The sequence below is a fragment of the Struthio camelus genome, chromosome 18 (genome assembly GCF_040807025.1).
Source record: "Struthio camelus isolate bStrCam1 chromosome 18, bStrCam1.hap1, whole genome shotgun sequence".
Lineage (NCBI taxonomy): Eukaryota > Metazoa > Chordata > Aves > Struthioniformes > Struthionidae > Struthio > Struthio camelus.
The window spans coordinates 13,855,699-13,870,769 of NC_090959.1; the positions used below are offsets into that span (position 1 = coordinate 13,855,699).

The following is a 15,071-nucleotide window of genomic DNA, read 5'->3' on the forward strand; positions in this document are numbered from 1 at the left end:
ACTTTCTTATTTGTGTTCTACTTCAGAAAGATTTTCTGCTTTTATAGCTTATAAATTCAATTATATATTTTTTGGTTGCAGGGAGAAGAAAATGAAAATTCAGGATATTAAAAACAATATTAAAGAAGCTATAGAGGTAAGCTCACAAGCCACTGTTTTTAAGTGTTCAAAGCCAGCTGCTCAAGCACACTCTGTAACAATTTTTTTCTCTCTGCAGACAATAGTGACGGCAATGGGCAATTTGGCACCTCCAGTTGAACTAGCCAATCCAGAGAACCAGTTTCGAATCGACTACATCTTAAATTTAGCTAACCAGATAGACTTTGATTTCCCACCAGTAAGTAAATAATTCTAATTGGCTACAATCATGCTTTTTTTTTTTTTTTTTTTTTTTTTTGCAAATGATTATTTTTCACCCTGCTGTAATAACTATTTACAAAAACAGTGCTGCTCTTTGGGAATTGCTACGGTAGGTGTCTTGAGTAAGTGCTAATCAAACAAAGTGTGTAGCGACACAGCTAAAATATTCACAGTGATCCTTCGGGAATACAGAAACCCTTGTCTCCTTCCGTACGCCCTACTGAGATACTCAGCTAGTTGCGATGGGCAGCGCTGGCTGCGGTGTCTGGATATTGCTGGGAATTGCCCTGCCCAGAAAGGGTGAAGATACACACAGCAGTCAGTGGTGACTAGCCGGCAGTTAGAGATATTGTATTTCTCTCTCTTTTGGAAGAATAGTAGGGTTTTCTTGCTGATTCAGGCGTGCTCTGTGACAGCTCCGTCAGCCAGAATTTCTGTGAAGCTTCCACATAGTGTGTCCTTGCCCATGACCCTCCCGGTGCTAGTTAATGATTCAGAATCCCAGCGGCCCCAGAGTACATGCAGAAAGTAAAAGTATTTGTTTGACGATACAGCTCTGTGTCCACCCAGTGTGACTAGCTTCTACTCTATCGCAACCAGGCAAGTAGCAGGAGGAGCCCAGGAAAATACAATTTGCAACCACTGAACTCTTCCAAAAAAATAAAATAAAATAAAATAAAAAAGAAATAAAAAGAAGGAGGAGGAAGATACTTTTATGAATTACTGTGTAGTACCTCACGGTTGTAATAATACAGTAGTGTGATTTCAAGGTTGTATTCTCTCTTTCTCTCTCCCTCTGCAATGCCCTAGAGGGCTGAGGGCAGGAATTGTTGTGTTGTGTCAAAATCACGACCCGTTTACACCACAGTTTTGTTTCCAGCAGTGGTCAGCGCCAGATGCTTGAAAGGAAAGTGCAAGTTCGAATAGTAATCCAGTGCGGGATAGCTTGCACTCAGCAAGGTTTTGGTAACTCTGATTTATAAGCATTATTGAACAAGCTAGGCTGACAGTTACCTTCTGCAACTGTTGCCACTTCTGCGAATTTCTCTGCTTCCATCAGCCTTTATTTAAAAAAAAAAAAAGAAGTGCCTAAAAAAGAAGTACCTTGTGTACAAGGGAGAAGTCACTTAGTAGTAGCACTTAGATGGAAACACTGGCAGTGTGATCTTCCAGTCCAGTAATTTTCAAAGCGTAACAAACTCAGAAAGTTGATGGAGAAGGGGAAGAGTTGTTATTCTGTAGCCCATAAAGTAGGATATGAATCATTTCAGCCTAAAGAATCTTAAATAAATTGGTCCGTTTTGAGTTTTTGACTTGACACCGCTTCGATTTCGGCAGTTCTGTTACAGTTATGCACGAGACCATTTGGTCCCTTCATAAACAGTCTCCCTTTTTGGAGGGGGTGAGGGCAAAGAAGTTCATGTTCTGAAGATAGTTTTAGGAGAATATTCGAGAGAGAAGACAGCAACTCCTTACTCCACCCTGTGTGCTCTGGAGTTGGCTGGGTGCCTGCAGCTCTCGCACTGCCCATTGTTTTGTGATAGTTCAGGTTGTGATCTGTAACAATGTCCTTACTAATTCCTGTGACCTATCTCTTAACTGTAATACTTGATTTTTCTCTTGCATCTCAGAGAGACACATTCAACGGGACTGCAGTGATTTTGTGTGTATTTTGTCCCTGGAAGCAAGGGGTAGTAGTGTAGTGGTAAGGACTAAGCCCAGCCTGTATACGTGTGTGTTAGTTCAAGTCATGCGAACATGCACTGAAGAATAATGAAGAGATCTGACCTTTTCAATCTGAAATGATTTCTCCTCTTTCAGCTTTGTGTTGGTAGGGGCTTTTTCCAGGTGGAAAAAGTATTTTGCACGTGTTTGATGTAAAAATGAATATTCAGTATGAATTACAGAGCAAAACCCTTCCTAATCAAGGTGGAGGCCTTCTTGTAGGTAGTATTTGCTAGCAGGGAAGCATGAAAGCCAGCAGCCTGGCTTCTAGCCATATCTCTTCAGAGAAAAGAACTGTTTCTCAGGAATCAGTAATAGCCTGATACTCTCGTAAGGTGAAATGTATTAGGGACTGCAGCAAGCTGCCCGCAGCAGTGTTTGCACTCACCTGTCCTGTGACATGTGTGACATGGTCAGGGATCCCTGGGCCGGAGCGACTGCAGGATGCAAAGTGGACAGAGCTTCCCAGTGTAGGTGACCATCACTAGGTGATCTGTGCTATGTTACGTGCCGTGTTGGTGGTGTCTGAAGAGAAGAGAGATTCTTGCCGGTCCTGTAAATGATCTCAAGTCTAGAGAGGAGTCTTTGAAGATGATGTGTCGAATGGCACACAACTGCAGGAATAAGAGCAGTTACAATGAGTAGCAGTCAATGAAAGTAGTTTTTCTTTCCTGGAGTAAAAGTAGAGCGTTAGAATTTTAAGCCCCGAGTCTACAGAGGTTTAGCTACGTGCTTAACTTTGGCTAATGGCAAGTTTCGTGGGCAAGATTAAGGTTAAGTATTTCACAGGTAAATGTTTGTAGGGTTGAGGTTTTGAACTGGATATCCAGTAGCCACTGATTTTGAAGGAGTATTTTTGCCTGTCTGTCCTCAGTGATGATACAAGCTAAAACGTCTCTAATTTCTGAGTTTATCTGAATATAGGTTATAGTTCTCTGGCACCTGAAAAATTGAACCTGCATGTTAATTTTATGTGTATTAAATCAAGCTAAGGTCCCGAATGCCCCTGGATGCCAACTCTCAGTTCACAGTACGTGAAATACAAGGTCCATGTTAACTTTGTTATTTTTTGAATAAAATGCTTTTAATTGATCTATAATCTTCTCTAAGTGGAAAGAATAGCCTTATACTAGTTATGCATTACAGCGAAGTAACTCTTCACTATATGTTTAATGTTGTTTAACAAAACAATGTCCAGTTCATTCATGTGGTTGCACCTATTGCCAGGTCACTGTTCTGCATGTGCTGCGGTAAGTTCCACCGGGTATATATTGTAATATATGTACTCAGAACTTTAAAATGAAAGTAAATTTAAAATAAAAGTGAAGCCTTCGACAGTCAGAAAAGAACGAGAGATGCTGAAATTAAGTTAACTATTTACATTTTTTGTTTGTGCCTGACTATCCTAGTTTATATCAGATACTAGCCAGCTAGCTGTGTTTTTTCTGTAGTGCGTGATTTTTAACCAGAGACACCAGCAGGATTTTGGCAGAGTCGGGGGAGAGGGGACCTGAAGGGAAGGGTTCCCTTTCCGTCCCGCCGCGCCTCGTGCCGCCAGTGAACGCGTGTAACGCAGCCGTGGCAGAATTTCCTGGAAGTGGCTAGTCAGCGTGCTCTTGGGGAGAAAAGCAGTGAAATACTGAAACAACTGATTCCCTACCATCTCCTGCAATGCTCTGATGGGAGAGTTTCATGAACTGGCAGCTGAACTGCTCCCTATATGGGTTATTAATGCAAAAGAAAGGCGGGGGATTTTTTTAGTGCTATTTAGCGGGTATGTAATACTGTTTGTGTTGAGTTTTAGGACTTGCTTTCTGTCTCTCTCTTTTCTGGGTGAGGAATCCTATTTCGGCTGTTATGAGGCCATACTTCCCTCAGTACTGTCTGGTGCTGCTCTTCTCTGCTTAGTGAGAACAGGAAGAAGAAATAGGGAGGCAGGAGAGCCATGTAGAGAGGAGATGTTCTTTGAGGGCTACGAGGCCTTTTTAATCGTCTTCAACTCCCATTCGTGTTCCTCTAAACGTTAGTTTACCAAGCTGTCCAGAAAGCGATGGTTCTAAGCACTGGTTCAAAATCAAACGGCATTTAGTACTGGTTTTGTGTTTTCCTGTTTTATTTGGATTTTCTTTGGTTGTTTTAAATTGTACTCAGACTACCTAATTTCTTTTCCAACTAGAGAAGTTTTTCTTTAGAATATAAGAGGCCTCATTTGTCTCACGTGCGTGAAGGAAAAAGTTTAAAATACTCTCCAAAGACTTCAAAATTATCTGTTGTACAAGCAGGGCTAGAATTAATGTTTCCTCATCATGAAGTCCAGCGTGATGTGAAAGGCAGAAGAAAGACTAAAGGAAGCATAAAGGTAGTAGCTTTACAACACTGTGACGGTAGCGTAGGGATCTGGCTCTGCATCTCTCTGGGATTCAAATAGCAACTTCTGTATTCTGCCGTTGTAATTCTTTTCTTCTTCTGCGACTCCATCTGCTTGCTTTGCAAGCCCACGTTTCTAGGAAATGTGTGTCATTTCTGTAGAGTATACAGTGTTACATGAAAAAAATGTATTAAAAATAATGTTGATACAGTGCAATGCTAGATTAAACATTCTCTTTAAAACTGAAAAATTAATATGTTGGAGACTTCTAATTCAGTACACTTGATATTAGGCAATTAAATTTTTTGAATACAAGTCGTAGCATATGGAGGAAGGAAGACAGTGCTTACTGAAAGGACTTCTCTCTGCATGCTGACGATTTAAAGCATTGCAGTATTTAATAGATTTTTAGCCTTTTTTTTATTTCACTCTTGCAAAATAAACCAGTATTTTGAAGAGTTGATGGTCCGGTTTGTCTTGTCTTGGGTATGTTTTCAGCAGGCAGTTTCTAAAATTTGAATGTAAGTTTGAAAAAAGGAAAACCAAAATTTGACTGAAGAGATTGATAAAGGCTGGAGAGCCTTTTTACTTTCATGAAGTTATGCTGATTCAGCCTAAGAAATTGCAGGAGTCCCATGCAGTAGCCATGGAACAAGCCCATGAAATGTTTTCAGTCCATCTGCAAGTCCTAGATCTCTATCAACACACACACGTCCTGTGTGTCGGTGAGGAAATAGAATATCTGAACACAAAAAATCTAAATAGCTGTACAGTATAGCAGATTCTAATTAGTTATACAGAAGCATTTGAAAAGATTGGTTAGATTTTAAGTAAGAATACAAATAAAGTTACACTTGTGCAAGAATGATATTCAATCCTTTAGATGAGCGCAAAAACCCACAAGTGCTAACATACATTCTTGGATGGGAACGCGTCTTCGAATTTTATGCAGTGATCATTTTCCACTTTTAATTCCCCCAAAGAAGAACTATTATCCATCCTTCAACTGCACTGTATATATATATATATATAATATGTAAAAAGTGTGTGTGTGTGTGTGTGTATGTTTATATTAAATATTAAGAACACTGCATATATAATTGCTTTAGTATCATATCTCCTGATCTTAACTGTTTATAATGAATATCACTTTCTGTTTTTCAGTCAGTTCTGAGAAATTTGCTTTTACTTACCGAATGAAAATGTGTCAAGAGCTTCAAAGAGTCTGACAATTTCAGTACAGTAACCTGAAATGTGAAAGTACAGCTGGCTGGAAATATTTGTTCAATGTCATAAAATCAGTGTGTTAGAGGAAGTAAAGGTGACACCTTCTTGTGAAGAAAGAGGTTTTTCTAGAGTGAAGAATAGAGGCTACTTGGAGGTTAGAAATGGCCATGTCAGAAATTATTTAAAGGGCGAGTTTCAGAGCGTGCAATCACTCTGCACTATGCGCATCTTCTGGCATAGCCGTATTGGTTGAGATTGCATGAAAATAGAAAGTCATTATCTGACACCTCTACTGCTGGAAAAATCAACAGGAAATAAAAGAAAAAGATGTAAGCACAGTTTCAAACTGCAAATAGGATGTTTTCCTAGCGTTGTTTATGCTGTCTGGAGAAATATTAGTGATGGTGGTAAAATAGCTGTGGACTGGTGTAAGTCATGTAAGAGGATTTTGCATAGGTACCTGGTGAAAAGTTTTGTTTTGGAACGTGGGAATGTAAATCACCTAAAATCTTAGTATTTCTAAGGGTAGGAAGCCAGGTATGTTGAAAACCTGCGGAGAATGCTCATTAGTAACATTCCAGGCAAAACAACTGAATCGTAAGTTCTTGTTTTTATGTGAAGTATTTTCTGCCTTAGCTCATTGTGGACTTCTAAAATAGCATGAGGGCGTAGTATCTTCAGGGGTGATAGAATGCTGTTCTGATTTAGTTTTGCCAAATACTTCTCCTCTCTCTGGTGTACAGTCTATCCTTATTATTATTAGGTTTATTGCATAGTCTTTTTCTTAGGCGGAGCAGGGCAGAACAGAAATAGCAGAACTCTGACGGGCTATGCAGAATCTAATGTTACTGTGCATAGCGCTGGTAAATATTGCGGTTATTATTCTGTTCACAGCGTTGGGAACATCTTGCTAAGATGACTGGACGTTCAATGATTAAGTCTTGCCAAAGAAGTCTACCCCTGACAGTTTGAATGAGCACTGAGAATAAGGGAGAGATCATGCCCTGCACAGAGAAGTACTGAGACTTCAACTCTGTTTTTTCTAAAACATGGTAGTGCCAGTTCTTTATGGAAGATTATCTTTTTTAAGGGAGGCCATTATCATTACCTTTTATTCAAGTTGAGTTTTTATCATGCTGTTAAATTGCCACTGACCAGTATGATTAGTTTAAGCAAGGAAAAAGGAAGTTGGAGGAAAAAGATACCGAGTTAATCAAACTGAACGCAGCTGAGATAGCTGAAGAATTTAATTATAATAATCAAGCTGATTGTAAGTGTGCATTAGTTAAAGCCTCAGAAATGAGGTAGTAATCTTTCTCTGTGGATTTATTGGTTCAAATCTGAAGGCACACTGGAATTACTGCTGCGGGGCTTGTGTTTTAGAATTATAAATAATATTAAGCCAAATAAATTTGTAGATGGTTTATAAATTAAGAGATGAACTATGCTCATCTGTGAGACTTTCTGATGAAACAAGTAGAAAAGTTGGTTTGTTTGAGCATTTTAAGATCTTACCTGAGTTTGTGCCAGAAGTGCTTTTTTAGGTATCTCATTCTAGCTAAATCTCCTAGGATTAAATTTTACTCTTTAATTTTCTGTGTCACCAAACTAACATGTGCTTTACAGGGACAGCGTGGTTTTTAAGAGCAAAGACCTCTCAAATCAAAATTTGAGGCGGTTGTTGCCACTTTTCCATGAAGTAAAATGCAAAATAAAAGCAAATGATGCTCATAGCTGAGGGATTCAAATGGGTTTTCCATCACTGTTGTCCTTTGATGCATGGTGATGCAGGTAATACACAGTTGTACCTCTGTATTTTGAACGTCAGAAATCAACTCCAGCCAAAATTCCTAAGGATTTTTGATCGTTCTGACTAGCTCTATATCTGTTTCAAATATAGGGTGATGTTGGATTAGTGATGGTGTTTTTATTCCTGTTCTGCATACCAGACAGTGGTTAGGATATTTTCTCCATCCCTAGTACCAACTATAATAGTGGCCTCTTTCTCGTCCTTTTCTTTTTGCTCTTACTTTTGGGAAGAGGGAAAGGAAATGCTCTCGTTATGTGAGCGTTTTTCTTTCCACGATCAACCAATGTGAACCAAGCTGCCAAATAAAGTCTATTTATTTTGGGTCATACTCCCTTTATAATTCTCTGGTTTTAATAAAATATTCAAAGAAACAGAGCACTATTTACCACTGCCTATTTTTAATTGATCTGGACTCAGATGAGTCAGATGTATCTCCTGAAAATGCCATAATAACTTTGGAAAGGTTGCATTCAAAACGTAGTAAAACCCGAATGTTAGCTCTTAGAGTAAGAAATAATTGTGGAATTGCTCTGGTGTATGGCTCTCCAGATCAAGGAGAATATATATTTAGAGGAGAAGGGGTAGATTTTTAGGGTGGGCTGCTGGTGAAATTGTCTGCAGGTTTTTTGGTCCCAGTTTATTTTTTATTACACTGCTCCGTTGTAGTTATTTTGACTCTCCCACTGCCAGTGCTGCTGAATAGTTTTACTATGGTTTCTGCTTGGTGGCTTTGAGGCTGGTTTTCCCCCCCACTGGCTGCAGCCTCAAAGGCCACTCGACTCCCCGGCTGGCCGCAGCCATCGTTCCCTCTCCCCTCGCACCGTCCCGGGCGCTCTCGCTTGCCCCCAAAAAACCTTCCATTGGCTCCCCATAGTAAAGCAGCCCATTGAACTGATCCGGGTTAAAAATAACCCGAGTAACCCTTCCTCCGTCTCTTCTATTTTGGGGAGGTTATTTTTAACAGCTTTGAGGCCTGGTTTATGACGTGGCCCGTAGACGGTTTGGTGCAACCCAGGTGGTACAAGTCGTGGTGCCAGGTGGTAACGTTAGAGCAGCTGGGTCGGAGGTGGGGTGGGAATTCCTTGAAATGGTTTTGGCACGGCAACCCTCAAGGAAATAACGAGAAAATATAGCCTGAGGAAGAAAAGGTGCGAACTGGGGCTCTTGTCGCTCCCCAAAGTGTCCCTATCTCAAATGTCACAGGTTTGGCGGGGTGGAAGAAGGAGAAACGCTGTCTGTGCCGGCCGTGCCCGCCGGAAGCCAGGAGACGGCCGGTTTCCCGGGGGGCCTGTGTAATCCCCTGGGGACTGGGCAGCTGTCGCAGCAACCACCTCTGGGGCTGCTGCTCTTCTGGGCAAGTCGCTTTTCTGTCCTGTATACTTTTTTTTCTACCCTATATGTCTTTTCATCTGTGAAAACAGAGGTAATGTGTGTATCTTGGACATTTATTTAAGCATCTTGAGGTGTAAAACTGATTTTAAAAAAAAGCAAGTGGTTTTGCAAAGGATTTTAATGCAAGAATGTGGCAATAAAAAGGAATGGGAAATATTATAGACAAGATCAGGGAAGTGATGTAATACTAGAGCCCCTGAAATAGTCTTTACTTACTCTCGTTTAAGTCTCCATGATCTTATCTTCACAGAGCAGTTCCTTCTGCATGGACTTGCACATAGTCCAGTTCAGTCTGTTTACCTGATCAGAGCTTAACAAGACTGAAACAAAGCTGTTTTCCCTATCCTTTAGTAGTAGAAATAAATTCTTGAATACTGATTAATTAAAGAGGTTTTCTATACTAACAAGCTCCAGGGACTCTGAGGTAGACAGACGCTTTAACTCATTTCTGTTTCTCCTACTTGAAATATGCGTAGTTACTCAAGATCTGCAAATGACTCTCAGGAAACCTTTGATTTTGTCCGCGCAGGTGGATAATAGGGAACTACTTTTTTACAGATGAATAGCAATATCCTGCGAGTTCGCACAGTGCCAACCTGTCTGGTTAAAGTAGAAGTTCACTGCTTTTTCAGTTTCAGCTTTTCTTCAACTTCAGCCTGCTGTACCTGAGGTTTTAGTTGGGATGTGGACTAGCCCGTTGCTTTATACTAAGGGTACTACTTTGGCAGAAAGCTTTTTTTCATCAGTAATTGAAATGAAGTTTTATCGAGACTATACGTAAAGTAGTATCTGACTTATTTGGGGAGTAGAGGTTATTTTGATCAGTAAGAAAGAGCCAATATTATTTAAAAAACTGAGGTTCCCCAGTGAATTTTTGGAGGCACCTTTTTGACAGCCGCTGTGCCGGTCGCCGTTCCCTGGGAGAGCAAGCGCTGAGGTGGGGCGAGGCGGCCGGGAGGCGAATCCGCTGCGGCCGCGGCCGGCAACGGGCGCTTTGCTGCGCCTGCTGCTTTTGGTCCGTGAAACGGTAAGAATTACAGAGTAATTCTCTTCTCCTGAGAATTACTCAGGAGAACCTGTAGTTCAGGGGAGGGTTTTTATCTTGACTGAGGGAGAATTCGATTTTTTGAAAAGGTGTTTTTTTAGTAAAATATATAGTCAGAAACAGTGTGTGCATATGCAGTAAATCTTTAATATGGGAGGATATTTCTTTTTACACCTAAGTGTAAAGCTATTTAAATGAAGTAAAAAATATTCATGCTGTATATGTTTTGACTGCCAAAGTTTTCCAGAAATTCAAAACACTGACTAGGAATCTGGGCTTTGTTGAAGTGAAAAACTATCCGTAGCATCCTGTAGAAAAAAATACCCCTCTAGTGCATTTAGTTTGCTACCATTCGTTAATTTGTCATTGGGAATTAAAAAATAGAATACCTTTTTAAATGAATCTGAAAAGAAGAAAAAGTGTCCATTGAAAGCACAGCGTCTCTGCTTCCGCAAAGCAGAACGCGTAGTGACTTAATTTACTTAATTTACCAGCTACAAAAAAATGCTTCCTTTTTCTAACGTATTATGATAGGCCTTTAGCTAGAAGTATTTCCTAGACGAAGTTGATACACTGTTTCCCTTCATGTTCATGGAACTTTGCTTTCCAGAGGAAATCGTATGAAGTTCGTGGATAAAACAAAAGTCTAGTAGATAAGAAAATGGCACTTCATATCTAGTGGTGAAGTTCTAAAAGAGTAAAAATACTTTTTAAAGCGTTGTTAAGATATAAGACAGCATACGTCCATTTATACCATATTCCCCTTGTTAGCAAAGGAGCATAGAAAGATCCTATATAGCTGGGAATCAGCACATTTGATGGATGCCAGCTAATGAGCGTAAAGCTTCAAGAAATATCATTTAAATATTGTACAGTCAAGGTTTGATTTAGATAATTTAAGTTGTCAGTACATATCTTTGCTTTAATATAAAATTCAGTTTATCTTGTTCTATAGTAATGAAGGTGACTGATTTTTGCTGATTTTTCTGAAGTCTTGTCCCTCTCTCTTCTTGTCACAAAATGTAGGTTGTCTGCTAGTTATCACCTTGTTTTAGGATTTTTTTTTTTCTTTTTTCCCAAGGCTTAATTTGTAACAGAAAAGTCAGGAACCTTTTTTTTTTTTTTTTTTTGAAGAACATTTAAAAAAAAAAGTGGAAAAATAAAAAAAGCTAGCGCTATCTTTAAAGCAGGCATTTCATAAATTGTCATTAAGCCTGCGTTCGGTAAAGCAGTCCATGTTTTTAGGCCAGTCTTTCAGAAGAACAGTAAGAATATATGCTTTTCGCTTACAGACTGAATTATGAGTAATGTGTATTGAAAAATGAAAAACCCAAAAAGCTAATCTCCCTCTGACTTCTGTGAACAGGAATGAGAGGAAGAATAAGGTGTAAGCAGCTTTACTGGCAAGCATCGCCCTTCTCTGTGGCGGGCCGTCTCTCGGCTTGCTTGCTGCGCTACGTCCTGCTGCACCTGAGCCTGTCCTTAGACGGGGCAGCATCTGCAGGAGCAGCTCTTGCCCGGTCCCTCCAACTGCAGAGAAAATGGAGGTGCTATTAGTTCACGTTCTTCAGTTTTGTTACATGCATTATATAAAACGTATGTTGTCATGAGGTAAAGATATTATCGTCTAGAAAATTGTAGGAGTTGTGCCCTTTGAATTCTGCAGTAGTTCACTGTGTAGTTCAGCTGAACCACGAAGTATTTCCGTAAATCAGACCGTCTGCCATCCGGAACTTTTAGGTGATGACATTATCTACACATCGTTTCTGTAGTGTAGTCATTTTTATAGCACAAAAATAAAAAGGCCTTTATTCTGCTTTAATATTTCTTTAATAAGCGTCCAAAGGAATTGCTAACGCTTTGTTTTGCATTTGTATTTTTATCCAGTAAATTCCCACCAGACAGTATTTATAGGTTCGTAAGTTCACATTTAGAAATTCATTTGAAGAAACTATGACTTTATTCCTATTGATACACCTTCTTTTGCTTTCCTTGGAGCAGCATTTTTAAGGTACAAGAACAGAGTAATTCAATTGATGTTGAAATAAAAGTGCTGTCAACTGAATTAAACAGTAAATAGGCATAAATTTAATACAGAAATTCTTAAGCTTTTTCTGGTTTTGGTCACAGTAAGAGACTATCACAAAATATTACTGTATGCATAGGTTAAATAAAATTTCCCCTCCGAGCCTGCAGGGCATTGCAACTGTTGGAAGAGAGAACATAGGCAATTTGCAGATTGCCCTTTGGACATGTCTTTTGGGCAATTAAAAAAAAAAAGCCTTTTGGGCAAAAAGTTGTTGTAACTTACAAAGGCTAGGAAGTGTGGTGGTAAACATACCTCTGAAAAATCATGAATGTGGAATTTTAATTTAATTTAATTGTCTCAGGTGACTGAAAGATGAGTTCAGATTAGCATGAAGGTAGCTACAAGGAAAAAGTAAAAAGTACTGTGGTCAATTTTACATTTTGATTCTTTGAAATATTCTTATCCTACCATATTTAGGGTTCCAAACTCTGTGTATAGCCCAACAAAACACTTTTCCTTTTTGAATTGTTAAGTATTGCTAATGCTCTTAGATTAAAAGGCTATTTGTTTTGAAGAGGAATTTAAATGCTGATTAAGCATTTTCACTTACACGTCGAAAACATTTTCCCAGACGTCCCTCCATGCTAAATTTAAAGTTGTTTTTCATCATTCCAGTACAAAATACGATATACTGTAGCACTGCAAAATTGGGCAAAATTACCGTTTTGCATACAACTGTCTGTGGTTTCCCAACAAGTGACTTCAAGGCGGGTGCATGGGCACACGAGGCAGCTGCCCGGTGCGTGTCCCTGAGCCTTGGCCCACGCCAGTCACTCCGCGCGAGCCGTTCGCCCATCCCTTGGGCTCGTCACTGTCTAGCTCTGCTCGGGTACCTGCTCCCCTAAATCCACGTGTGCTCGCTCCATGTCTTTTCCAGTGGCGTCCCGCTTTGCAGAAAACCAGCAGGTTGGCGGGGTTTTGGAAAGTCGGCGTTCCTAGAAACCTTCCAGCCTTTTTCATTGCTTTTGATGAGATCAATAAAAGCATCTCCAGTGGAGAATAATTTTATTTCTTTCTTTATTTAATTATATTTTGTATATCACTGTAGGTGTACAGTGTATATCACTGTTTCTTTGCTTGGGTTCAGAAAAAACAACTAAATGAAACTGGATTTTGATGTACTTAAAATAGGGGGTGAAGGATATAAATTAGATTTTTAAAGTAGATTTCTGATCAGAAATAGTAATCCTTCTTTGTAAGCACACAGCTAAACTATCGCATAGTGCTGATGGAAATTTGTGGCAAAAATAATGTTTTTCTTCCTAACCTGAAAGGAGGCAGTAAGTTGCAGCATAGGCCCAGTACGGTCCCGTGCTCAGCCCGTAATGTGAAATGCCATCCGTTCTCTGCAGTTGTGTAATGTAGTAAGGTCACTTGATTCGACCATTTGTTTTAAATTTATTATATATTCATTACACAAAAAGCAACTAAATGACGTAGTATCAAAGACATTTTCCAAATCCTAATTTAAGGCTCAAAGGAAATTTCTCAGAGGTTTTATTAAACCTTCCTTCTTAGTCAGAGGTCTATGAAAATAGCTGTCTGTTGCAATGTCTCCATTACCTCTCTCTCCTGCCCCAAGAGAGAGCTGAAATGGTATAGGAGGCTTTTTGTGAGCCTTTTATGCTATCAGGACCTTTAATTCATTAATGAATTGCCTTCTTTTCAAGTATAAGTATATTCTGAAGAAGCAGAGAAATATTGATTTTTTTGCTTTGAAATTGCAGGGGAATTTTGACGCAATGAAGGGCAGAGTCCACATCTGCCTGCTTCCCTCCTACTGTCTTAAACAAAAGTGCATTATTCCTCTGTAAAGAGAGTGGTATATTTTAAATAAAAGTTGTATGGAAGAATTAGATCTGAGCAGTGCTCAGGTATCACCAAATTAATCTGCTGTGGTATGCTGTGAAGGTAGAAATAAAAGGGAAGTACTGTGGTATTATGCCAGTGAGGCCTTTTAACCAAAGGCACTCTGTAGATAATGGGAATGGGCTTGTGTGGTGGCTCCTTTTTTCAAATCCTGGAGTGTTTTGAAAGTCTGAAAAAGGGGGGGGGAATAAAATTCAAACTTAACAGGAGTCTTTTAAACATAATTCCCTTCCCATCATCCATTCCTGTCCTTGCAGCCACATCTAATTTAAGTTGCGCTGCTAGAAATGTGAGGATAGGTACTGTAAGCAGCAGCGCAAGATATTTCAGCGTCATTCTTGCTTCTAAACATGAAAAACTATGGATAAAGAGGCTGAAATGTTGCTGAAAATATTTCTGACTCACTTATGGGAAGTGCTGAGTGCTCAGTCCTCTCCCAAAGAGTTTTGTATTCAGCTCTGGACACGTGCCAGGAACTGGAGAATATCTTCGACTCTTTGTAGGTATGTGTTTCCTTTGTGATATCATCAGCGTATTTTCCCTAAAATAGCAAGCAATAATTAGCACTTGTTCACACCATTAGGAATGCAGATGTTTCCCTATCCAAGTAAGTGGCTTATTAAGCTGTCTGTTTTGACGAATTTAGTAAGTTTTAGCATCCCTGCCCAAGCATAGGGCGACTGACAAGGTGGCATTGGTTGCATTCAGTGAAATGCAGCGGTGCTGCTGGCTATCATGCAAGTAAACTTCATGTTGCCCTCACTTTTTAGATGTAAAGGAGTTGGAAAGCAACGGTCAGGGTTATTTTTAAATGCTAAACACCTTGGGAAGCAAACGTCTCCAAGAAAGTTTTTCAGTTCGAACCTGAGTTTGACCTTCAGTTGGTAAGGGGATGACCTATTTAAAGCTCTTGCTATGAAATGGGCAGTTCCATGGGACACTGAACTTTTTGCCCAGGAATTGAATCCCAGTTTTAACCACAACACTGTGTAATGGTTGTACACACCTTTTAGTAGGTAGTTTTGTTTTTCAGTGGCATTGACTTTTGCTGGAATTAGTAAATAAGCTGTTTAATGACAGATCCGCCCTATATTATATGTGACAAAGAAAAGGTAATGTTGCATGTCCGTGCTAAGGCTCCTGTGAACACGGTGTCACAGTTGCAATGACTGTGCCAAAATTTTTC

General features: G+C 39.6%; 1 protein-coding gene across 2 annotated transcripts in view; it reads left to right on the top strand.

Annotated features, from left to right (window-relative positions):
* Positions 1-15,071, top strand: part of GNAS (GNAS complex locus) — a 175,739-nt gene that overhangs the window by 107,438 nt on the left and 53,230 nt on the right. For both annotated transcript variants that reach the window (XM_068913099.1, XM_068913100.1), the window contains exons 3-4: positions 82-136; positions 218-337. In XM_068913099.1, the coding sequence (XP_068769200.1) occupies positions 82-136; positions 218-337 (175 nt within the window). The remainder of the gene's footprint in view (positions 1-81; positions 137-217; positions 338-15,071) is intronic.